Raw genomic sequence first — 25952 nt, 5'->3', positions numbered from 1 at the left:
AGCACAACACATGATCATGATGAGGCGAATGGGCTAGATCGAACTACCAAATCGCTCTAATACCATGTAAAGAATCAAGAGATGGATTCTTGTGAAGCGGAAGAGATATGAGTTATATGCGTGTATGAGAGAGAGAGAGAGTGAGTGAGTGAGTGAGAGAGACGAGGAATAAGACACAGAGAATACACAAGGTAAAAGTATATTAACAAAGGAGAAAGACTCAACACAATATAATGTGGGAGGAGGGTGCTTTATATAGTCACCCTCTCTCTTCATTAACTACAAGACTCATGGAGCATGGGGAATGTGAAAGCTCATAAGTTATGTGTCATAGAATATGATTCTATGACTCATACTAAATGCTAGAATACAAAGTGGTGACATAATGGTGACGCATGACCGTTGGAGTGTCTATTCACTCTCAAGGTGAGTTCACACACTAGACCAAGATGAGCTTGATTCTCAACAGTTATAACACCCAACATCTCGAGTGTGGGTTGAAGGAATGAACCTAAGCAAAGTTGATCCTTCATTCAATTATTTGGTGTTTGTCCATAATAGAATGAAGAGATATGGGCTTTATAACAAGGAGTTCCTTGACTAATAGTTCATTGGTTATGCAAACATACTTGCATTCACTTTGGGCCTACCAACTAGCTATCATGGACCTCAGGATGGCATAGTTGTTGGACATGCTTGTATTCACTTTCGGCATTACCAACTAGATGTCATGGACCTCACCCGATTAAGAGGCCCCACTTGCAACACCACCACACCTGAAAGCTTAGGCGGGGCATGATCAGGCACAAGGTGTTGATCCAAATCACGGATAGGACGTGTGTAGGAATCGACAACGGCTCAGCTCAAGCTTGAATTGAATTGTTAAACCATTTTTGAACGTTTTGGCAGTTTGGCGGTTCGGTTTAGGCTTGAGTTTCCTTAACTGGTTTGAGCTCAAATTGGCATGGGTAAAGCCAAACCAAACCAAACCGGTTAAAGCTTATTCAACTAGTCTAAATTGGTTAGCCTTAATCGGTTTTAGGAACCAATTTGGATCAAGTTTGGAAACTCCCAAACCGGTTAAGGCTTACCTGGCTGGGTTTGGAAAAGGCCAAACCGGTTAAGCCAAAACCGAACCGTTGCTGACTCGGAGACGTGTGGCCGGGGTTTCCATCGAGGAGATGAGTAGAGGAGATCTGGCCCGAGTTTGTGTTTTTTTTCCCGATCCGAAAAACGTGAACAAGGAGGACTATCCATCCATCTCTCTTTCCTCTCATGGACTGAATGTATGCAATATGTACATATATATGTATGTAATAACTCAATTCATCTTCTTCATGAAACTCTGAATGATACTGCTACTCAGAGAGAAGGAAGGAAGGAAGGAACGTTCACGCCATGGCGTGCTAAAACAACAACAACAACAACAACAAATACAAACAAAGCGCCTGGAGCGACCCTGCTCGGACCAAAACGTGAAGATCCCTCAAACCAAAACCCTACATACATACATCCACACGCCAGGCAAGTTTCTGATTTTCGGTCCTCCCTCTCTGCAAAATGAGATTTTTTTCTCGTTGAATTATACATTCTGCAAAACCAGATCTCTCTCTCTCTCTCTCTCTCTGTTGTCTGTATACATTGGTTTTCGTTTGCCACGAGGACTCTTGAGAAGTTCAAAAGTTTTAGTGTAAACATCGCTTAGCTCGGTTTTGACTATGTACTTGTGCAGATCAAATGTTTTCCCAGATCTCATGGTTTCAGTGAATTTGGATGAAATTCGGTGGAGATCAATATTTTTTATGATCTTTTGGTAAAAGAAAGGAAGACAATGATGAGAGACAGAGGGCACTAAATGTGGTTTTTGTCTTCTGTCATTTTTCTGATTTACCAAATATATTCTATAACTTCGCATGTAGAGGAAAAAAAACTTTTTTTTTGTGCATCCAATTTTCATAGACATTGCAATTTACTTGGTTGAGTATATTATGTCTAGTAAATCTTCTGATGTCCTATATCTTGACAAATAAATCATGAAATTTGGATCTATGTGATTTTCAATGCTACGTTTCCATGTATGTTCATATAAACCATTGAATATAGCATCAAACATGTATAAATATGTCAAAAAAGCATTGAATTTTGCATTTTGGTAGATATGATTTTTGACACTATGGTCCCTTGGACATGTATGTAAACCATTGATATCATGCTTAATAAAGCATCAAAACTATGCATCACATTAATTTCAATATTTATTTTTATCTTCGTTTTATGTTTTTCCTTGGGCAATATATAAAACACCTCATGGCAGGCCCTTCCAAATGTTGTAAAAGGGTGCAAAAAGCTTTGCACTTATGGTTATAATGTGTTTCTTGTCCAGAGTACTACTGCATTGTGTACTCACTTTTGATGAGTTATCATATGCAATTTTCATCTTTGTTTGGTCATATAGGGCATTATGATCTGACACGTTAACAATTAGAGAGGTTAATATATACGTAAGTACAATTTCAATGTGCTATTCACTGTAGCGAGTTTACATAAGCAGTTGTAAGCTTGGCCAGATCTTAGAATCTATTTTGGTCTTAACGTTAACAATTACAGATGTAAATATATATGATATATCTATAGGTACTGTTGTGATATGTTAACATAAGCAGTTGTAACCTTTGTTTGGTCTCACAGGCCATTATTATCTCAATGAGTAGACAAAAAGAGAGCACTATTGCAATGTGTTACTCGCATTGAGTTAAAATAAGCAACATGCAGTTGTAATATTTGTTAAGTCTCATCAGTCATTATGGCGTTTTAGAGATGTTAATATATGCATCTATTTTAACATTATATTAAAAAGGCTATTCCTTTACTTGAATGCAGTTTCCCTTTTCTGAGACATGGCAATGGTGTCTCAGGTACCTCCTCTGTTTCCTTCATCACGCCAGATCCTGTCAAACTCTACAAATGTTGACATCAGTGCTAACTATGGCAAAGGTGATGGTAACATGGCAACTGCTGCTGAATCTGGTCAACTTTCTGCTGAAGAGTATGCAGAAGCAGCCCTTGGACGCTTGTTTTCTTCACCATTGTTCTCATCACCGGTAACATATCTATGTCAAATTTCACAATGGACAAACAGTAAAATGGTTTTCTTGCATGAGGTCATTGGGTGGCTTTTGCACTTTTTATCTCACCGCACATTTATGTGCTTAGACATTGGATTAAATGCATTTTGCTATTTATGATCTATCACATCTATTTTCATACTTTTAACATTTCCCTGATCTCTTGATGTTTTCTGTGGTTGAATAGAATGAAAAGAAAGGGGAGCTAACTGAGGCAGAGCAAAGAGCAGCTAATTTGCATATCACTGCTGGGGATCTCACATTTGGAGAGGATATTGGCAGGTTAAATCAATCCTTTTAAATTTTCTACTTGTAAATATTAAAGCTTCCAAAACTGTATATGTGCTTAGAATTCTCTAACAGGATTATATAACTTACAAACCACATGTTGGATTGATATTTAGAAAAACAATAAGATTGCAAATCGAATAGTTTTCTGTGTTGAATTCACTGGGTACAAAAGGATGCAAATGATTAACTTCCCATAGGACTATACAAATAACACAAAACTGCACACAGATTAAAAATTTTAAATAAATATAAAGCAATACAGGTGGAAGTGCCATGCTTTGATGGCAGTTGGTATTGATGTGCAATTTGTTGTTGTTGTTTGTAACTAAGGGTGCATTCACACCCTGGGCTTATTGGACACTTTTGACAACTGTTTTTGATACTAGCAAAAAGCATCATTCTCAGATTATTCTAAGACTGATGGACAGACTGCATGGAATGAACCCCGGGAATGTACTTTATGCAGTCAAGCTGACGTCAATCTTCTCTTGTGATATGCATAGGCATTCCTTTCGTGTTTATGTACATTTATGAGCTGATGCCACTTATTGCTACTGTGCTCAAAGGCTTAACGGCAGTCTCTTGACATTATTCTACTTTATGGTGGAAATTCTAGCGATTTCTGTATTACTTGTTTATATGGTGAAGATTCCTGCAAATTGCAAGGCATTTGAATGCACCTTTGGTGCCAGAAACTCTGATTGCACCTTGAAGTGACAAATGCATGATTTAGACAATCAAGTTACCTCTCAATGTTACTATTCGCGTTTTTACTTGTCAATCACCCGAAAGATTGCGTTGGATGTGATGATTCTGTGGTTCTCTTGAGGAAATCTTGGATTTTAAGGATTTTAAGCTGAATCAACTTTTGAACCAAGAGAAAAGCACAATCTGCATCACCTGTGACACTCTTTCTGTGACAATGTTTTGGTGGTCAATTGGAAGTATTGTCCAAGCATGATGTTACTTGAGATCCAAAAGATCTAAATTCCCAGGATTTTCATTAGAGATATTGGCAAGGATACCAATCATAAGAAAGGGGAATTTTTGTTATATTCGTGGAATTCTGGATGAGGGCCTGTGGTGTTGGGCAACACGTAAGGCATAGTGATCTGCAACATGTGAGCATTTTGGAAAGGAGATAGACTCTGGGCAGAGGGTTTTCAACGTTCAATAATTAGAGGTGATGCACATGCCTTGACATTGGGGGCATTAGCTTTGTCAAGATTAAACATGCTCTAATCTCTTGACATGCTCAAAAACCCCTTTAATTGTGAAGCTTATGGACTGGCATGTCACCCATTGCTGATCTGATGCCCTGCATGGAAGCACATTGAAGGAAAATGTCTGTTATGCTTAGGCATATTTGCATCTTCGTTTTGTGAACTTGAAGGAGGTGGGCACAAATTCCTTCTTATGATTTATTAATGCTCATCCAGTAGATATCAAGTGTGATTCATTAGGAAACCCTGTGCTACAGTTTTTAAAATTTCCTTTCCTGAAAAAAAGAAGTCAACATAATCAAGGAATTCTGATGGTAAACATGGGGCACATAGGATATATCTGATCAGTTGCACATGTGCAATGGATACTGTGCAGCTGTCATTGACAATATATTGACATCAACCACAAGAAGACAAGAATTTTTCGCAAATAAGCAGCAGGAAATTGACCAAAAATATAAAACGATCTGAAGATGGCAAAGAGAAGAATGAAGTTATAAGAGAGGGTAGCTAGCTAATAGTAGGCCGAATGGTGTAGAAAGGGAGTACAAGCTGAAGGGTGCGAGAACAATGGAGGAGGTCTCAGGAGTCAGATCTCTGCACTAGAAAATAAACGTGAGAAAATCCATATCTATCAATTGGGGTGAAACTGTAATAGATGAACACGTTGAATTTTCAATGTGTTGATAACTTATCATAATGCAGAGCATGGTTTGAAAACAGGAAGCATGGATGACACATTTCTCTAAAGAGACGAAATGCAGGGTTAAAATATGGTTTGATGTCAGCCATATATTGAGATCCACCACACCAAGGTAAGAAATTTCAGTGAAGCAGGAGGAAATTGAGCAGAAGTATAGAAAAGTCTGAAGATGGGAAAGAGAAATGAAGGGAAAAGGGAGCGCAGCTAGCTGTCAGTCGGGGGATGAGTGTGGGAAGGGAAAGTATGAGATGAAGGTTGAGAGAGTGATGGGAAGAGGTCTCAGGAATCAGATCTTGGCGCCAGAAATAAATGAGAGAAAACCCACATATGTCAATCGGGGTGAATTGCAGTCAATACCTCAATAATTATGTTACTTGGTAGAAAAGATTATTGAATCAAAATTTGCACTATATCTCTTAAACGACAGATGCTGATAATTATGAATTGCATTATTTGATGAGTTCTTGCTGTTAGAATAGCCCTTTCATATGAGGTTTTGACATACTGATGCTAGCTTATGTAAATAGTGATGATGTTTCATTGGAGGGTTTGGAAGAGGAATTAGAGAGGTTTCAAAGCCAACAGGTGACACTTGTTTTAATTTTGGAACAATAGTGAAACATAATATTATGCATGGTAAATTTACGTTTGCTAATGAATTGATGTAGGCTGTAGCCAGCATATTGGGTAAAGGCAGTGAACTTCGTGAATATGCAAGAGATGTAGAAGAGAAATTGCGTCAAGTAGAGTTGGAATCCATTCAGGTAGTGAACTTCTGTGCAACATACTTTCTGTTTTTAAATGTGTCATGCATATTAAACAGTAGGCCTTTTATTTCAAACTTTTGTGAGGCTGCATCATCAATGGCCATCTTCTTAGCAGAAAATGTTGCTGCATGTTCACATTTGCAGATAATGTTGCCGTACTGGATGTTGCTTTGCATTGAAATAAATCTTAAACAAAGACTCGTTGCCATGACCTACTTGTGTTCCCTCTCTTCTCTCTCTTGCTTTCAGAATGGAAGAGAGTTGTGTTGAACACAATGATGAGGCAGAAATGACAAAAAGTACAATTCCTCAATTTCCTGTCTTGGATATCAAGGATATGATCTGACTCCAGGTCAACTACTTGAGTACTCTGTAATTCCACCACACTATCTTCATGTAGTAAACACTTCTCAGGTTACTTACTTGGAGCACAAGATGGATACAAGTTCCTCTGGTCAATCTAGTTTATAGACAAACTCACATATCTTCTTTATGATCATCCACTGACCACAATATCTCGAATATAGTTTAGGCGGCTTAATAGCAGAGCCAATATGGGGAATAATCAATAAATACACCCGTTCTCCTACCTGAAAGGATCTAGAGAATGTTTCTTGCTGGCAAAACACATTGCTCTATCCATAGTGGATCAAATATTTCTCTTAGCCATATCTAACTTCTGAATTTTCACATTCACTGCTCTAAAATCAGCATTTGTGTGTCGGAGACTCCTCAGTTTCTCATCCATTGAGTTAAAACCTTGCTCTTTCTGTTTAGACAGTCTGGAAATTGGTGATGACCGAAACAACCAAAACATAGGTCTTCTCGCATGAACTTCATATAGGCTGCTTAGACCTATCTCACCTGACAAAAGTCTTACCAGCACTAATGAATGTGTTCCCTATGTTAACGATTTGGCTAATATGTTTGCCACAATCCTCATATACTAAAACCATCTTGATAGCTTGACTAAGTGTAGTGAAATTCTTTCTATGAACTAATAATCGAAGAGTGTCCTCAAGTCCTCAAATTTACGTAGTTGCAAATAATCACATATCTCTTCAAGTATACTATGGACCATCTCATGATACTTATTGGCATAACAAGTTTTTTTGAATGACGAAAAATGAACCAACAAGTGACGTGCTATAGTCATCTGAAGGGACAAAATTATTGATAAACACTTTCCTCCAACATCAATGAGTTATGTCTTATAGGTTGAATGAGTTACCACTAGCCAAGGTACATGTGAAGAGGATGACAAACTAGCTGTTGTGAAATATTTCCAGTAGGTGTTGCTCAAAGACATCAGGTGTTTGGTTAACTATCTTGAAAACCATTAAGTCTCTCATTGATATTATCAATGATCGCCATGTCAATAGTTGAGAATGGCCCTAGTAATCCATAGGAACTGATGGGAAAAAGTTAGGTGGGCTTGTTGCAAATGGTTACCACATGAGATTTAACAAACATAGATAAACTATGTCTCATTGAAAACATTTAACACTTAATTTATGTTAGGGTTAGCGAGCTCTTTTAGATTGTGCATTCAAAATGTTCCATTTAAAGATGCATGAAACTCTACATTATAGATCATGGTATACTATTTATAACAAATGCTATGATAGTTTATTGGATAAAACCCGAGATAGACAGTAAGAGGTTAAAAAGGCTGGTTGTTGGGTGTACGGCATTTGTTGGTTATTATTAAGTAAAGATATCACTCAAGCTAGACAATAGATTTCTATTTCTTATTTCTTAATGATCAGATGATTTAGATTCTATACACTTATATAAACCTTGTGGTTGTAAACGAGCAATATGTGGAAAGCTGGAAATAAACACGCATTACATAATCACACTCTAAAGGAATACATGGCTACCTAGAATAAACAAGTTATTCAGGCTCCAATGGCTGAGTTCCAAGCTTGGTCGTAGCAGAACCTGCAACAGAATGGAAGGTAGGATGAGCAAGACTCCAGAAAAGTCTATCTCATACACATGGACACATGTATGTCTTGTCTCATGTAGTATTTTATAGCATTATGTGTTTGCCACTTAATTTAAACTGATAAATTCAAATCATATGCATACCTATGTATGTATACATCTACCTGTACAACTATGTCTACCCAATGACACAAATATGTGACCTGTGGGATACACTTTACTACTTGTATTTTACACGTGCATACATTTTATCCGAAATTCACTATGATTTAATGAAAAAAGTGAATAAGAGCTTATGGTGATATGTGTTATGGTTATATGTTCTTATGGCGTTATTTGTTTATAAAACTGAACAAGTGTCAACAATCAAGAAGTTACTATTTTCATGTATGGACGCACATATATGTGTTCACATGCAATATATAAAAATTTAGGTTCATTTACTTCAATCAGTTCGTGTAAAAGAGAGGTGAAATTGAAAAGAAGTGAATGAGTCGTTATAGGTGTACATTCATATGTTCATGTACTTGTGTACAATCAATTTAATGGTTAAATAATCACATATATGTATAGGATAAAATTTCTTTATGTATTCAATAGCATATGACCAAAGATTATGCATAACAAAAGAAACATATCTCAAAATTGCTAAGGTGAATTTGATGAAACAGACATGTTTGAGCTACTTCCATGGTGTCAAGTTGGCAGAAACATCAACAACAATGGATGCGGTGGATATGATGGCCACGACGACAAAACATTGATAAGAAATGCATTGATCTGGTTGTGTGCTCTCTCCCTCTCAAATTAGAGGAGAGGTGTCATGAAGAAGAAGAGAGGCGCGCTGTGGGTGTGTGCTCAGACTTATCCTTGTACCATAGGACATGCCCTTATATATTAGCACACATGCATAAGGGCCACTATGCATGCCCACCTCATTGCCCTCACACCATTAAGGTTTTATCCATACCTGCACCAGGAACATCTTAGAATGGCCCCATGACACTTGTAGCAAGGGACTGAAAGTAATGCTATATATCGTTAATAATATATATTTTTAACTTACACGATGTCTATAAGGGCAGGAGCTGAAGAAGATGACTTGGCAGCACCATGAAAGCAACCCTGGCCTATCTATTCTCAATGATATGGTGTACTTCTAGAAAATCCATACGAGAATTTTTTTAAAATGGAGGGTCATAATTGTAGGGGGAATGGTGAAACGTTAGCTTGCTGTATAGAAGTACCTCTCAGGCATGTTGGCATGAAACTATGATGGCATGATTATTCTCATGTTTTTACAGACATAATGCTGTACACCAATTGATAATCTGGCACCACCATATGAAATGATTCAATCACTCTTCTAGTTTTAATGTTGAGACTTACTTACCGCAATATTTGTAAATGCACGTATTAAACATTCTTTAAATACTAAGGTTGTTTTGTGATGTATGGAAAGCCTTAAATAAACTGAGCGTCAAAGCTCAATCTGAGACGTAACTACCCTCTTGAGTACGTTACTCAACAATGAATCCATGTGTGCTCAATATTACTCTCATGAGTCAAATATGAGAATAAGATTGCCCTCATAAGCAATGTATGGCGTGCTCGCTGAACAAGATTCTTCTGTGATGGTGTTTGCATGGATGCCCTTGTTACCATTATGGTGCAGGCTGCAGTAGCTTTTAGAAGACTGAAAAGTGGATAGTATCAATATTCTCCAGGAAAGTGGATGTCTCTGTAATGATGCTGATACCTTAGTAGTAGATGTTTGCTGTCTTTATCTGGCTCTTAGATTTTAGCACCAGATACATGCAAGTGTAAGGAATGTTGTGTTCACCTATGGATCCTAAGTATGTTGTTTATATTAGGATAATTCTAGAGAGGGTTTTCTTTTCCATTATAAATATACTTTATTTTTCATAGCAAGAGTTATTCAATGACTTTGTTGTATTTCATCACAGGATTACATTAAAGAAAGTGATAATTTAGTTTCTCTCCACACACAAATTCGAGATTGTGATTCCATACTCACCGAAATGGAAGCTTTGTTGGGCGGATTCCAGGTATATTACTTTCTTGTGTGCAATTTATCTATTCTTTCTTTGTTGAAGAATATAAAAGCTGGTTTCGATGTGATTCCAGGCTTCCTATTATCTTGCAAAATAAATTGGTCTGTTGTTTCCTTAAACCTAGATTTTTAAAGTTTTGTTACAGAAAACACCTAGCAATGGCCATTGAATTAATTAAGTTTATTTAGGCTCTAGTCATACTTCCTTTACAAGAGATTTCGTAATAATTCACTTTGCTTCCATGTTGAGATCCATAGAGCAAGCTCTTGCACATGTTCAAGGTGACTTCATGGATCCAAAAATTGGAATGCAGAAATACATATTTCATTATTGGAAGCCAAGTAGTGAAAAATGCATTCTATTAAGGAGTTTCTGGGCCGATCTTATTAAAACGAAATATATTTATATGCCAGTTGCTTGTAGGAGGATTAACTATGGAAACTTAAGATAATGTTGTGGAGCACAAGATAAATTCTCCTGAATTTCTGTTCCTCTAGGTGTCAATGCTCTCATCTCCCAGACCTTACTCCATGGGACTGGCATTTCTTCAGTATAAGTATTATGAAATAGAAAAGCGCCAAAGTAGAAAACCCTAGGACATTTTCTCCATGCATGAGATACCTTATCTCCACTCTTGGCACTCGTATTCAATTGTGCAGTTTATAGAAGGTTACACTGCCACATGGTCAGGAAAGACCATATTCTCCATTCAACCAGGGAACTATTTGACTGTAATGCTTGAAAATTTCTTGTGACAAGTTTTATGCGTTATTCCTAGAACATCAGCTCAGTAAATGGCTAATATTCTCAGAGATTTATGTTGTTTCTGTGATAGAGGATCTCTGAGGCAACCACATCGATTCATCCCTATAATATTTTTGAACTATGGATGATGCTCAACATACTCTTTAACTTTTCTCGTCAAAACTAGAAAACCAAATAATTTGTTACAAATATTGTCTCTGTTAATTTATTTTTGTCCTTAAATTTCCAGACTGGTTGTTTCAACTTTTGTATCCATAAGGCTATCCATATTTTCTTAAGGAATTTTCTATTTTCCTTTTTTTATGTGTGGAGGCTGACCTTGGATCAATCAGCTCAGAGATAAAAAGCCTTCAGGAGCAATCTATGAGCATGGGTTTAAAATTAAAGAATAGAAAGGTAAGTGGTTTTTGTGAATTTGGAAAATAAAAAATTATCATTTGAACTTGGAAAAAATCTCAGTATCAGGAGGGTAAGACTTATTTGCATTATCATGCAAATATTACCTAAATACTAACAATTCATGTCACTCACCCCTTACATACCCCAACTGATCACAGATTGCACATTGAAATGGTTATGGTCATGTATTATGTGTGTCCTCATTGTTCAATATTAATGTATGCTCCATACCATGCCCAACTGCATGTCACCTGATCCAGTACTTTTATGTGTTTGAGCTGTCACATATCTGTTATGTTTATCCTAAATTTGGAAGCTTCAATAAGAGAGTGAATTATTTCAGGTTGCAGAATTGAAACTCTCAAGGTTTCTGGAGGATATAGTGATACCACCAAATATGATTGAAACAATTGTTGATGGGGAGGTACAAATAAAAGTTTTCAATTTTAACTGGCATTGGATGATGTATGATGCCTGTTTTTTAAGATGGAAATCGATGATTTCTATCTGCTTAACATTGGTTATACATGTGCTTCTTCCAGGTTAATGAGGAGTATGTGAGAAACCTTCAAATGTTGAGTACGAAATTACGCTTTTTAGCTGAGGATCCTGTTGCTAAACACTCTGCAGCCTACAAAGATGTTGAATCGGAACTAGAAAAATTACGTCTGAAGGCCATATATAAAGTTAGTTTTTCTGTCTTTGAACCAAACTCATACGAATCTAAAAATCACATTGCATTCTATCTACTTTGAATAGATTTCTTGCATTATTTTTTAAATATTAGATATCCAATTAAGATAGACTTTCCTATAATTTGCCTTAAGTTATAAAAACATCCTTACTTTGCAGGCACGTGAATTTATGATGCAAAAGCTTTTTGCGCTTAGAAAACCAAAGACAAATATACAGATTTTGCAGCAGAATGTATTACTAAAGTATAAGTATGTTTCTAACAACTATCTCTTCTGTTCTCTTTTTATTTTGTTTGGTATTTTTTTTCTTATTGTGGCTTTATTCTTGTGGTAAGCCATGCTTTTCTTAACCCATACATCTGGATGAAAATGTCAATAATTTCCTGATAATCTTTAATAAGTCATAGGCTGTTATGCTCTTTTTCTATTTTTCTCCCTCACTTTTCAGTCACACAAATATGAGATTTTAGAAGAAATGTAGAAGAAGAATGATGATTTACAATAGGTTGAAGAACTTCAAGAGCCAACTTCAAGTTTGATGACCCAAGGAGCCAGTCTTGAGAATTTGTACAAGTGAAGGTATTTATTCAGATGGAGCTCAATCATTGTGAGAATTTCTCTCTAATGGTGTATGTCTGGGGGACTTCGTGCCTAAGTGGCAGAAGCAGGTTGGATAGCTGCTCAAGTTTCTGGGCTAGTGTACTGTATCCAATGTTGATTTATGACTCTAATCACACTAGATTTATTTATATGCCAATATAAGTGGGGTTTAGAGATGGGCATATTAACCATGCCAAAACTAAACAAATAAATACCTTAAATTATTTTATCGTGCAAGATATATAATGTGATAACCATTTGTTTGGAAGGCGACAAAATGATATAACAAACGGTAATGCTTAGCATTAGCCAAGACCAACATGCCACTATCAAGTCCTATTTTAAATACCAAAAGTCAGTTGAAGATCACTTGCAAAATGATATAACTTGGTTCCAATTGTGTACATCTGAAGAAAAGAAGCAAATGACACATTAATAAGATAGTCTCATATTTTGCAAGACTTAAGCGAGATTTTCCAAAATTATTTGCACAAGGGAAATGGCCTAGAGTCACATTTGTTGGAACATTTTTTTCAGCATCCAAAAACAAATCACTGATAATATTATTCAGAGGGTTCATTGATAACTTGTAAATTTCCACGGTGGGTAGCTTTTTTCTAAAGGAATAGATTGGAAAGTAGTATCCTTTATATATAATAAGTGTGCTCTTTGGACTTAGTATGGTTTATGGTTTCTTTTCTGGGTTATCATATATGACGTGTAGATGATCTTACGTTCCTTAATATGTTTGATCAAAAGGTGAAGATATTACACTGTGCCAACATTTGATTTTTTCCCCATCTTTTCTTTTGGCAGACGTGCAGTTTTAATTGCATATAATGTTTTTTCCTTTTAATTGCGTATAGTGTAACTTTGATTGATTTTTGGTCTCAAAGACGAGACAACACTTCCGATGTAATCTCTTGTTTGCTCTTATACCAGACATTATATCTTTCTTTCCTCTTGATTAGGTATATTGCCACATTCTTGCGGGAACATGGAAAAGAAGTCTACCCAGAGGTCCGGGCAGCTTATGTTGACACATTAAATAAGGTTCTCTCTCTCTCTCTCTTAAAAGACGTTAATATATCTTTCTTTCTTTCTTCTTTCTCTCTCTTATTTACTTTTATATTTACTGAGTAATACTTATTCTATTTTGATTTGTTGTTCTCAAGGAGGAGACAATTCTTAAGATGTAATCTCTTGTTTGGTCTTATAGGCCATTCTGGCCTCTTAAAAGACGTTAATATATCTTTCTTCTTTCTTTCTCTCTGGCTGATGGCTGGTGGTTTAAACCATACCATTGGAGTCATAAAATGTAGAGAACCCAGGTTCAATCCTTGCCATGGGCTAGGCCCCGTCTTATAGATTGCAATCTGTCTACCGTGGACGTTAAAAAAATATCTATCTATCTATTTCAGTTTGGCCTTTCAAAGTAGATCGAGATTCCCTAGGATCCACTTGTACCCATGCTGGTTGTAAGAGAATGCTTTTCTATATTTCTTGTGGTTCCACACAGTATGAACTGTACGTACCATACATGCATTCACATTCAAGTATGTTTCGATCATTCGAGTATGGTAAAACCCTCGAAGTATGGTAAATACCATGCTTTTGTATTCATTATTTATTATAAGGTAAAACGTAAAAAACGTAAAAAAAAACATAAGTTTTCATAACATACGCATTCATTTGCAAACGTATGAAATAGAACTTCAGATGGTTCCACATGTCATGTTTCTGGCCTCCCAATTGCTTTCTCATATGTTTTTTTTGTTCCAGAGCACCCAGGATGATAACAAAATGTATCTTTTTTAGTTTTATCAAAGTAGAGTAGAAAGAAAATTTTCTTCTCTTGCATTCACAAGTTCACATCAATGGTTGTAATATTTGTCAATCATGTTTATAGATGTTAATATCTTATCCTTTCTTTTTCTTCATAAACATTCACATGCAGGTATAGTTTGCTTTTTGTGGAAACTACATGATATGATCATTTATAGGACTAAATGATCTCATTCTCTCTTATCTTGAATAAAAATCTTACTCTGCAGGTTTTAAGTGCACATTTTCGGACATATATACTAGCTTTAGAGAAGGTGCAGCTTGACATCGCAACAACAAATGATTTAATTGGTGTTGAGGACACGAGAAGTGTCGGTCTCTTTTCCAGGTCAAGGGAACCACTACGGAACCGTTCAGCTGTCTTTGCTCTGGGAGATAGAGCAAAAGTGTTGCAAGTAAAAGTCTGGCTTTATGGACACCTATTTACAATGACAATGTGAGAGTAAATTTTATCTTTTATTTTTGTAGGAGGTTGAGCAACCAGCTTTGATACCGCATATTGTAGAAGCAAGTGGAACAAAGTACCCTTACGAAGTTCTGTTCCGAAGTTTGCACAAGCTGCTTATGGATACAGCTACATCTGAGTAATATTTTCATGCACCTTGATTGCATCTTATTTAGATACTCACTGTGACACAGCGCATGCAATTGTGTTTGAACTGTCTTGATTGCAGGTATTTGTTCTGTTATAATTTCTTTGCTGAAGATGCCATCTTCTATGAGATTTTTTCTGGTACGTGTGGCTTTTACTGGGCATGCATATGCAGAGTGATAGAAAGATTAAATATCTGCAGTGGTAATAGGAAGGTTTAAGTAGTTGCTTTAACTTAGTATTCTGTGAAGGGATGTTTTGTCATGAATATCTGTTTTTGTTCAGTTCTTGTCTGTGTTCCAAATATCTGGACTTTAGAGCATTGTTTAAAAGTCATTCAAATTTTCTCGGGTCTGAAACCTGATGTTTGGTAGCTGTTTCTATCAAGCATGTATTTTTAGATCATGAATTAAAATTAAAAATTCTTATACATGTGCAGGGCCATTTGGAGTTATAGATGAACATCTGAACTCAGTTCTACCAAATAATTTTGATGCTATTGGACTGATGTTAATGATTAGGCTTACCCATCAACATCAGGCATGGATTCACATAATTTAAGATGGTTTTCATTAGTCAAGGATTTCCAAGCCTACTTGTATGTCACATACCTTACTTTCTCGTTATTTGTGGAACAGCTTACAATGTCAAGAAGACGGGTGCCTTGTCTAGATTCTTATCTCGATAAGGTTAGGTCTTCGTTACAAAAATGATTAGAACATGTCAATTACCATACACTTAATGTATAAGTAACAACAGGTCAATATCATGTTGTGGCCGAGGTTCAAGATGGTATTTGACATGCACCTAACTAGCCTTCGCACTGCAAATGCTCGAACATTATGGGAAGATGACGTGCATCCTCATTATGTAATGCGAAGATATGCGGAATTTGCAGCATCACTTCTTCAACTGAATGTAGAATATGGCGATGGCCAGGTTGGAGTTTTTTTTTTGTTGATACGATAGTAGATCTGGTGAATACATTGCAGATCAATATCTGCATAAAGCAAATTATTGATGGGCTAGCACTGATTCTTAAATGCTTTGAACCTCTGTGCATAATTTGTATAATACACCAGGCATTATTTTTTCGTTTCAACAAACCTGCTAACCACTTACATGTCTCTGCAGCTTGCATTGAACTTGGACAGATTGAGAGTAGCAATTGATGACTTGCTTGTCAGGTTAACGAGATGTTTCAAACACCAGAAACAGCAGACAGTATTTCTAATAAACAATTATGATATGGTCCTTGCAGTTTTCAAGGTTTCTTTATATACCTTTGCTTCTACTACAATCTCCTCATACATAAGTGATGGAAACAGCTAATTAGAGTGCAATTTTTCCCTGAGATGTGGATATTGATTTTTGTAGTTGCAGCTCTCTTTTCCCCTGATATATTTTTCAAAAAGAGGGTTTTATAGTGCATAGATGTTTGAATGAATGTAGCCTACGCTATGTTGAATAAAACCAATAAAAACTTAAATATACAGGAAGCTGGAACAGGGGGAAAGACTCCCCAACAGTTTGAAGAGTTGCTCAAATCTACCACGACTGTGTTTGTGGTAAACTTTCATTTAGTTTTACATTATCATACTGCGTGTTAAATGTTTTGTAACCCGATTGTGTTCTTTGCTTACAGGAAGCTCTCCTTTTGGAGCATTTTCAGCAGCTTATTATGTTTGTGAAGACCAGAGCAGGTACAAAAAAACTTGTTTGTAAAGACCAGAGTGTGGATGAAGTTGTTTGTTATGAATATGATTTCAATCACTCATAGCAATGTTGTCACACATATCATGCTTGTATACTGCATATACCATATACAATTACACCATGGACCAGCATATTCATTGTCAATGTATATATGTTTCCACATTATTTCTCCTTTTCATTGAGAGTTTTGCTCTCTAATGCTACAGGTGAGGAGTCTCTTTCTAATAGTGGGCAGCCCATCAAGATTGAAGAAGTGGAGCCATTAGTAAAAGATTTCAGTGACCGATGGAAAGGAGCTATAAAACTCATGCATACAGATATCATCACATCTTTTAGCAACTTCTTGTGTGGTATGGATATCTTGAAACTTGCATTGACTCAACTTCTTCTGTATTACACACGTCTCTCAGAATGCATCAAGGGAATTGAGGGGGGTTCGGCACTCAATAAGGACTTGGTATCAATTGCTTCTATTATGTATGAAATAAAAAATTACTCAAGGACATTCTAATTTATAGAGTAGATTCCGCTACATCACTTGTTTACATTCTATTATCATTTATATTTCGATAAATTTTGGTCATCTTCTAATGCAAATCTTCCAACTGTGGGGTTGTCATGAAATCAAGTACTCTCTCATCTTCAGTTCACAAAAGTAGAGTGCTCTTCGGACTTAAAAGAGACCACCCCTTAAAACTACCACATAGAGGTGGAAAAAACCTCACCATTAGAACTGCACCATTGAAGTTGGACCCATCACACATTTATTTGACATTACAACTAACCTCTAGGCGTGCACATTTACTGAAGGTAATTTGACCCCATAAATAACATGGTCTGGTGATTCAATAATACTTATATGGGTACCACCTTCAAATCAAGAACATGAAACCTAGCACATCGTGTGAGTTTGTGAAAGTGTTTTCTCTTCATCAGTTGATGCACGCAATATGATAATGAGGAATTTGGCAACATGGCAATGCAAAGAAAAAGATTGATATGACTGACCCATGTGCCTTGAATCTTCATAGTGTTGACATTCCTTTTCTTGGTCTATGGTGATGTGCAATTTTGTTATTTCCCATATGCTAATGTTAAGGGTTCAGTCTCTTATGCTAATGTGTGCAAACTATTTTCTTAGTACAAAGTAGATTTTTACCCAATATCTTCTATTCCTTCACCATACTCAGGTAGTGTACAATATCATAAGGGTTCATCATTTGTGACTACCATGGTCCTTCCAAGGAGACATAGCTTGAACGTTTCCCAGTTTTAACCTGTGCTGCAAAAACCATGTAGTGCACTGGCATTGACGTGATTTTCTAGGACTGCATGTGATTAAAACACTGGGATTATGTCATCAGCATAACACCAGGATTACAGAAAATGGTAGTCGTTAATTAGAAAGGATTTTATAACATTCACAACCAAACGTGAGCTACATATAGCACTATATAGGATACCTAGTACCTGTAAAAAAATGCTACTTGATCAAAAGTGAATTTAGCAATAAAATTACACTAGTCAAGACTTAAGAACCAAGACAGTCTTTCTTATTGTCAATACGTAGATTGATATCAACAAAAACAAAGACTTCAAAGACTTTACTATGGCAGCACACATTACCTATAAAGCGATTGCAATACATGAGCACCACATAGAAATTGATAAATACAGATTCTTATTTCCAGGGTAAATTCCTAGATTGTTATAGAGGGCAAGGAAAACAATAAACAAGGAAACAGAAGTACAGAAAGCAATTGCAATACATACATGTCGTTTGCAATTGCATATACAGATCCTAATTGCCACTGCAATTTCTAGAGGGTAAGAATAACAATGAAAACATATTCTTATCACTATAAATTTGTAAATTGACATAGAAGAGGGCAAAAATAACAGTATCACAGAAGTACATAATGCTATTTCAATACATTTGCGCTACATAAACAATTGGATATACAGGTTCTAATTGCCACAGTAAATTTCTAGATTGTTACAGAGGACAAGAAAAACAATAAACAATGTAATAGAAGTACAGAAAGCAATTGCAATACATCAACATGGCATATGCAAATGCATGTACAGATCATTATTGTCACTACAAATTTCTAGATTGTTAGAGGGCAAGAATAACATAAACACCCACCCTCAAACTAATTGCATACTCATGTATCCTTGTTAACTGCTAACAATAGACTTGATAACTGTTTCAGAGGGGAACCAAAACCAAGAAACCATGTGAAAGACAGATACCATAATGCAAGAACAAATGCAAGTTTATAAATCTATAGATGGAACTATAAATACATATTTTCATTACAATTCCCTTTCATTCCTCATTCCCTTAACACACTAGTTTCTTCACTTAATTTCATTCAAAAAAACAAATTTAGCGTGCACAATTCTATATTTTAACAATAGATCAATAAATATGACAGCCAGAAAAATAGAAAAACGCCATATAATAGGCTAAATAGTGAATAGCACTATAGTAATCAATTGCATCTTGATTATTAAAGGAGTTATTCCATAGAAAACCAGAATTTGTATTCAGATTAGCAAGCTCACAGTGAAAAACTCCCCTTATTCTTCTATAGGTGCAGCAAACAATGCAGCTGAAAACACATATTGAACAGAGATCACGAGAATTACCATGAGATTCAGAAAATGAATCTTCTTCCTTAAATAGAGGGAGAATCCCCACTTAAAGAAAAAAGATTTAATGAGCATTCTTATCCATCCCTACATTCACCGAGAATTTATGGCAAAAACAATATCCTTTTATTCTGCTAAGCAGAAAATGCAGTGGTGTAATCAGACGACTGTCTGAAGCAGTAGACGAAAGCAACTACCAAAAAACAAACATTTTGCCTGATCATCACACAACTGTTCATGAGATGGTTTGCACGTTGTTATTCGAATCAAAAATCATCTAATCATTGTTAATAATATACCGATGGATGGTTCAAGGCTTCAATGCAATTGATAGTCCGAGCTTTGCTTTCTTGTCCAATGCTAGGGCATCAACTTCTCCAGATAGAGTAACAAATGACTTGGGAACCCATTCATGCTGAAGAGAAGCAGCCAGCTTCCCATTATAGTTGATTCTTCCCTTTACTGTTGTGAGGCGGTCCAACATGTAGCTTCCACCCACAGTGAATCCATTATCTTTCTTGGAAATGGTGTGAGAGATCTCTGCTGCAACCACTGAATTTGTAATAGGACTAAGAACATGTGCATATGAAAACTTCACAGTGTCTGCTTTGTCAGCCCTAAGGAACACAAACAAAACATTCGATTAGGAATGCCATCAAATTGTGAAGAACAGTAACTCGAGAATGATTCTTACAAGAACAGTGCAGCAGTGAAATCAGGCTTTGAATAACTAAGTCCCGCATTATATTTTGTAATATTACTAGACGCGCTGTCAAACCCAACCTCACCACCCAGGGCAATTTCATTCGATCCAAGAACGGTGGAGAATTCTATTTTAGGTGATGGAGTGAGACCTACAGTGGTGCTTACACCAGCATAGTCATGTTTGTATTGCAGTTCAAGCTGTCAAAGGAAATCTAGCATTACGATAAATAGAAAATACAATAGTACAATCTATTGGCTAAATTTCTGATTCCTCATTTACCTTGCCTGACTTTTGATCAGGTACAGTAAAGTTAAGAACAGCTTTCAACCCTGGAGTAGGCTCATCCACGGTGATAGTTGCAAACAGCTGCAACAATTTGTTAAAATTATCTATCAATCGTCAATATGTTTCTAAAGATAAAACATGAAAGGAAATTTTTCTCAGAAAAATAAGAATACATTGGATTTTGTGTCAACTTTCAAGTCGGTGGTGATATTTTCCTTCTTAAACTGAGCTGTAACATCTCCCAGAAAAGTTTCACCTTTGTTACTTCCAGAGGAGGTGAAAGACTGAATTAAAGAGAATACATATCATAAATGTCAGAACATCCCAAATAAAGCTCAAACATTTACATTAGGTATAAGACTATTCAAACTACAAAATCACGTACCAAACCAGTGGATGTTTTAGTGGTAACACTGAACTTGTGGTCATAATTATAGTCCTTGTACAAGGTATCTGGAAAAATGGTTGTCAATTAAATTAGATCTAACATAGATAAAGGATGTTACACGAAGGTTGCATACCTTTTGCCTTTTTCCCAATATCTGAGAAAAGACCAGGACCCTTGGCCATTGTTCAAAAAAGCAAATAACAGGCTTCCTGGGGTAAAAATCCAGTGAAACCGTTTAAATCACACAGTATTCCAGATGCGTAATACATTACAAAGGCCAGAAAACATCATAATTTAGCAAATCGTTTTCAGAAAAACTTGATTCTGGAAAATCAAATATGACAGTAAGACCAGAAACTTGGCCATTGTTCAAAAAAGCAAATAACAGGCTTCCTGGGGTAAAAATCCAGTGAAACCGTTTAAATCACACAGTATTCCAGATGCGTAATACATTACACAGGCCAGAAAACATCATAATTTAGCAAATCGTTTTCAGAAAAACTTGATTCTGGAAAATCAAATATGACAGTAAGACCAGAAACTTGGCCATTGTTCAAAAAAGCAAATAACAGGCTTCCTGGGGTAAAAATCCAGTGAAACCGTTTAAATCACACAGTATTCCAGATGCGTAATACATTACACAGGCTAGAAAACATCACAATTTAGCAAATCGTTTCCAGAAAAACTTGATTCTAGAAAATCAAATATGACAACAGAAAGACCAGAAAGGATTTCAAATCTAAGTATACCTAGAAATGTTTCAATGGCGAACGCACTTTGGATCAAGGAGATAACTAAGAGGTAAGCTAAAACTGTGGATGATGATCAAAAGCTTCAGATGACTGACTGTACAAAAACCAAATTCGCAAATACGACAATGGACAAAGTTCAAAAGACAAAAAACCGATAACAAACAATAACGATTACAATCCCACAAAACGAATGCGGGAATGAAAGATGAAAATACTAAAACTGTGACGCATTGGAATTCAAAGAGATTAAAGAAAATGCAAATATTTTGATGCAGCAAAATGAGGGAAGCTATCAGAGATATATTATAGCAAAACAAATTGATAGCTTGCTATGTAAAAATTTATAGAAAAATTTTAAGTAGAGATAAAGATTAGCAGAAAGGATTGGTGGACAGCATCGGAAGGAAAGTATAAAAATAAAGCTGTGATGATGAAAACAAAAGCAAGAATGAATGGAACCAAAACAAAGACAACTTTCTGATGCAGAAATGGCGAATGCATTACAGAGAAAGAGAACATATAAATGTATCCGGAAGAGAGCAGCAGATCGATGAACGAGATAGAAGAGAAAGAAACAATGACAGAGAAGACTGCCACATAAACAAACAAAAAAACAACAAAACGTGTGGAAAAGGAAGGATCGGCTCAGAAACACACATAAACAATGACGACGGAGACAGTTAGATCGGAGGCGAAATAGAAACTTATAGATAAACTGTAATTTAAACAAGAAAAAAGAAGAGAGAATGCGCACTAGAAAGAGAGGATAGGAGAAGAGTCAGAAAGACATACATGCAGAAGTCGAAGCTGGGATGTAGGGAAAGAAATCGTAAAAGTAAGAGTATTGGAACACAACGACAGACAAATCTGAGGCTGCGAGACGGAATGAAGAAAGGAAAACGTACGTATGAAAAAGGGAGGGATCGGAGCAGAAACAGGAGCAAAGACGAAGATTTGATGCAGAGAAAGAGAAGAAAGAAAGAAAGAGAACGTATGAGAGAGGAAGGATGGAGTAAAAACACAAAGCAAATTACTTTTTCGTTCGTGTGACTGCAGGCAACAACACAGAGAAGGAGGAGGAGGAGGAGGAGAAAGAGAAGAAACTTACCAGAAAAGAGGCAGGACCGGAGCTGGAAGCGATCGAATGGAGGCAGAGAAGCCAACCGAATGAATGACAGGGAATAGGGGAGAGGGAGCTTAGGTATTCAGCGATGGCGAGAGAGTGAAGGAGAAGGAGAAGGAAAGCTTCTCCAGCCAAGTCAGACAGAGACAAGACACACAGCGACAGAGAGAGAGAGAGAGAGAGAGAGAGAGAGAGAGAGTCACAGTAACTCGCAAACACAGAGAGAGAGAGAGAGAGAGAGAGCTAACCCTAGAAAATGGTTCTCCTCGTTCATACTAACCGTTCATTTTACCTTCCCCATTTCACACCCGTCCGGACAGCTCACGAGGAGCCCGAGTGCCAGGGTTGGTTAGTTAGTTACGTTCTCTCTCTCTCTCTCTACCACACACACACATGTACATATATGTATATACACTCGTCGTGTATGACCCCGTCCATTTGGCAGCTTAATGACCACGAGGACCCGAGGGGGTTGGGGGGGAGGGGGGAGGGGGGGTTGCGCCCCGCAGCTTTTTAGCTGTTTCCACCTATGATTGTCCCGGTCGTCACCCGCTGGCATCACTCGTGAGGAGTACATGCTAACACTACTAGCGAATGCATCCGCCTCCTCGATACCATATATAAATAAAGATGGGTCACCGTGTTCTCTGCCTGATGTTACCTATTAAACTCGGCTTCTCTAGTTCAGTTCTCGAACTCCCGCTCTTTCTCTTGGGGGGTTTCATTTTGGTTTCGATTCATTCATTTTGATCATTGTTACCTAGTTCACAACACTTCTCGGAGTTAAAATGACAATGATTGGTACAGCCTCGAGATATATTTATTCCCACGCTTATTGCCACATACTACTTGACGCTTAGAGATAGGGTGTTGACACACACACCCTACCAGAGTAGCTTTAAGTTTTGTTTGTTTGTTCATCTCATCGCAAGCTACCTGACAACACTTTTGAGGGTAAGAAAATTGCATTCAATTAGACCTTGATATATATTTTTTCACGTCTAGATTGACACACGTTATCTAATCATGTTAAGGTCATGTTCTCAAAGACATTGATACAACACACACACACACCCCTTTGGAACATACTTTTCATTTTATTCGTGTGCTTATTCGTTTGCTAGTCGATGAGGCTTGCAAGGGTATAAATTTTAAAAGGTATCTACAGTTCAACCCCAAATATATGTTTTTCCCTTTGCTTTTTGACATGTATTTTACTTAACATCTTGCTAAGGGCAGGTTCTCAAAGGCAATGTCTATTCCACCACTCTTTTGGAAGTGATGAAATAGAAAAAGAAAACACAAAAAACCAAGAGATCACATGCTAAAAGCATAATGTGAAAAACATTGGTTTTTATAATTCAAAAACATCAATAAACCTATATATTGAAGCATATGGTGTAGACTATGTGATTGGTTAAGTGTTTGTATCCCACTTCAGAACCTTTTGACATGTAACTTTTTACTAGTTACTGAAAAGGTTCAATCCCACTTCATAACCTTTCAAGATCACCACAAAGAGTGTGGTTGTGAACCAAACCGAAGAGGAATATGAACTCATGCCCAACAATACAATATTATTTGTGTTAACCACATGATCTTCTTCTTTGGTGAAAGACGTCATTCCATGAGTATCACAATGTGATACAATGTCTAGTTTGCGAATGCAAATGGTTGATCGACAAATTCAAATAGACATGCATAAATTGTAAGTAAATCACAATATAGTTTCTAGATTTTGTTCCATAAAAAACCTCCACCATAAAAAAAACTACTTTCATGCTAAAGGTAGCTAATGTGGAAAGAGTTTCTCCTTAGGAAGGAGATAATGTTAAAAAGTATTCTTGTATTCATTGGCCATCTAAAGGTTATATCATATGTGACACACTTTTCTTCATTGCTCGTCGTCATCTAGATTTTGTATATTTAAGATTGGATTCAATGCAATTACCATTGTTGTGTAAACACATGCGTGTGCTACTTGAGTGGGGTTTGAACCAAGGAAGATGTGATGTTGTGGGAGAGGAACTTGCAATTGCATTTCTGAGAACCCTTGTGTCCTTTCATGGGCTCCTCATGTGGGTTGCTTTCGTGGGATAGCCTTGGGTAAATTCTTCGTGTGTTGTCTTTGTGTTATCCCTTCACTGATTACCCTCTTGGAATGCCCTTGTGGATCCTCTTCATGGGTTCAAAGGGCCTTCATGGATCAAATGGGTGCTCATGCTTTCACATGTTGTGCATTGTACGGTCATTCCAGGAATGAATCAATGCTTGTAGATAGAATGAGCACTCGGGCAATGAATGGGCGCTCATGAAATGAGTAAGCACTCTTAGATAGAATGAGGGTTGATGCAATGAATGGGCGCTCATAAATTAAATGGGTTCTCAGGTAATGAACATGTGCTCTTGCAATTAATGGGTGCTCATGGATTGAGTGAACTCTCGTGGAGTCAACGAATGATCGTGCTTTGGGTGCTTATGGAATGAATAAAACTTGTGCTTTGAAATGGGCTCTCGTGTATTCAACAAACACTTGTGCAATGAACCAACCCTCATGCTTTCAAAAGGCTATGTGGATTTAGTGGATGCTCGTGTCTTGGGGATCACTTATGCTTTCAATGGGATCTTATGGTTTCAATCGATTACTCATGATTGCTCATGCCTTTGGTGCTTGTGCTTTCAAAAGGGCTCTTGTATATTCAAAGAGGCTCTTCTCAACGAAGTTGACAAAAATATTACACAATGGAATTTATTGAGATTAAGACCAACAAAAATAGTTATAACCTGTTGAGAATCAAACTCAACCTAAGTTTAGTGTCTGAACACACCTTTGTACACTAAAAGGTCAAAGGTCACCATTAATTACTTTACAACATTAGCTATGTGTCATAGAATCATATTCTATGACACATAACTAATGAGTTTCCACATTCCCCATGACCCATGATCTTCTATAGTTCTAGAGAGAGAGTGGGTGTTTTAGAGAGTTAATGAAGAGAGAGGGTAACCTTATATAAGCACCCTCCTCCTACTTTGTAAGTGTCGATTAATCTCCCTTGTAATGCTATTACCTTTGTACTTGCTATTCTCTACTCCTTGTTAATATACATCTTGAGTATTCTATTTTCCTATCTATCTCGTGTCTCTCCTCTATCCTCTTTCACACACACATCTTTGATCTCTTCCACTGCATAGAATCACACTCGATTCTTTACATAACCAATCATAGATTAAGAATTATGTTTAACACTATAGGATTTTGCTACCTCAACTCAAGAAGGTAATATGTAGTTG

At 36.8% G+C, this 25952-nt stretch overlaps 2 protein-coding genes across 2 annotated transcripts; one reads left to right on the top strand and one right to left on the bottom strand.

Annotated features, from left to right (window-relative positions):
- Positions 1-2879: 2879 nt before the first annotated feature.
- On the top strand, positions 2880-17329 carry POK (Vps52 / Sac2 family). The gene is made up of 20 exons (XM_087316883.1): positions 2880-3101; positions 3313-3407; positions 5870-5927; positions 6011-6106; positions 10027-10128; positions 11212-11295; positions 11642-11722; positions 11841-11984; positions 12151-12242; positions 13565-13646; positions 14648-14833; positions 14907-15022; positions 15113-15171; positions 15470-15570; positions 15669-15719; positions 15790-15969; positions 16165-16299; positions 16527-16598; positions 16676-16733; positions 16953-17329. Exons 1-20 carry the CDS (start codon positions 2898-2900, stop codon positions 17255-17257), a joined length of 2301 nt encoding a protein of 766 aa, XP_087173009.1. The 5' UTR covers positions 2880-2897; the 3' UTR covers positions 17258-17329.
- Positions 17330-19408: 2079 nt separating this feature from the next.
- LOC147866440 (mitochondrial outer membrane protein porin of 36 kDa-like) lies at positions 19409-22790 on the bottom strand. The gene is made up of 7 exons (XM_087316882.1): positions 22644-22790; positions 20917-20992; positions 20781-20848; positions 20569-20679; positions 20390-20476; positions 20099-20307; positions 19409-20021 (listed from the first exon to the last, which is right to left on the bottom strand). The coding sequence occupies exons 2-7, from the start codon at positions 20963-20965 to the stop codon at positions 19715-19717; spliced, it is 831 nt and encodes a 276-aa protein (XP_087173008.1). The 5' UTR covers positions 20966-20992; positions 22644-22790; the 3' UTR covers positions 19409-19714.
- Positions 22791-25952: the final 3162 nt, after the last annotated feature.

This window comes from Azolla caroliniana, unplaced genomic scaffold (genome assembly GCF_043228905.1).
Source record: "Azolla caroliniana isolate FFs.n. ecotype wild unplaced genomic scaffold, voAzoCaro1.0.p SCAF_3, whole genome shotgun sequence".
NCBI lineage: Eukaryota > Viridiplantae > Streptophyta > Polypodiopsida > Salviniales > Salviniaceae > Azolla > Azolla caroliniana.
The sequence above is the reverse complement of the archived record's forward strand: the minus strand, read 5'-3'. Positions and strand labels throughout refer to the sequence as shown.

Excerpts from the sequence above, each read along its gene's own strand:
- POK (XM_087316883.1), top strand. The coding sequence starts at position 2,898 with ATGGCAATGGTGTCTCAGGTACCTCCTCTGTTTCCTTCATCACGCCAG. Across the intron at positions 15,720-15,789 it reads TAGATTCTTATCTCGATAAG|GTCAATATCATGTTGTGGCC; the intron begins GTTAGGTCTTCG and ends AAGTAACAACAG. Across the intron at positions 15,970-16,164 it reads TAGAATATGGCGATGGCCAG|CTTGCATTGAACTTGGACAG; the intron begins GTTGGAGTTTTT and ends ATGTCTCTGCAG.
- LOC147866440 (XM_087316882.1), bottom strand. The coding sequence starts at position 20,965 with ATGGCCAAGGGTCCTGGTCTTTTCTCAGATATTGGGAAAAAGGCAAAA. Across the intron at positions 20,477-20,568 it reads AAGTTGACACAAAATCCAAT|CTGTTTGCAACTATCACCGT; the intron begins GTATTCTTATTT and ends AAATTGTTGCAG. Across the intron at positions 20,308-20,389 it reads CTGATCAAAAGTCAGGCAAG|CTTGAACTGCAATACAAACA; the intron begins GTAAATGAGGAA and ends TTCCTTTGACAG.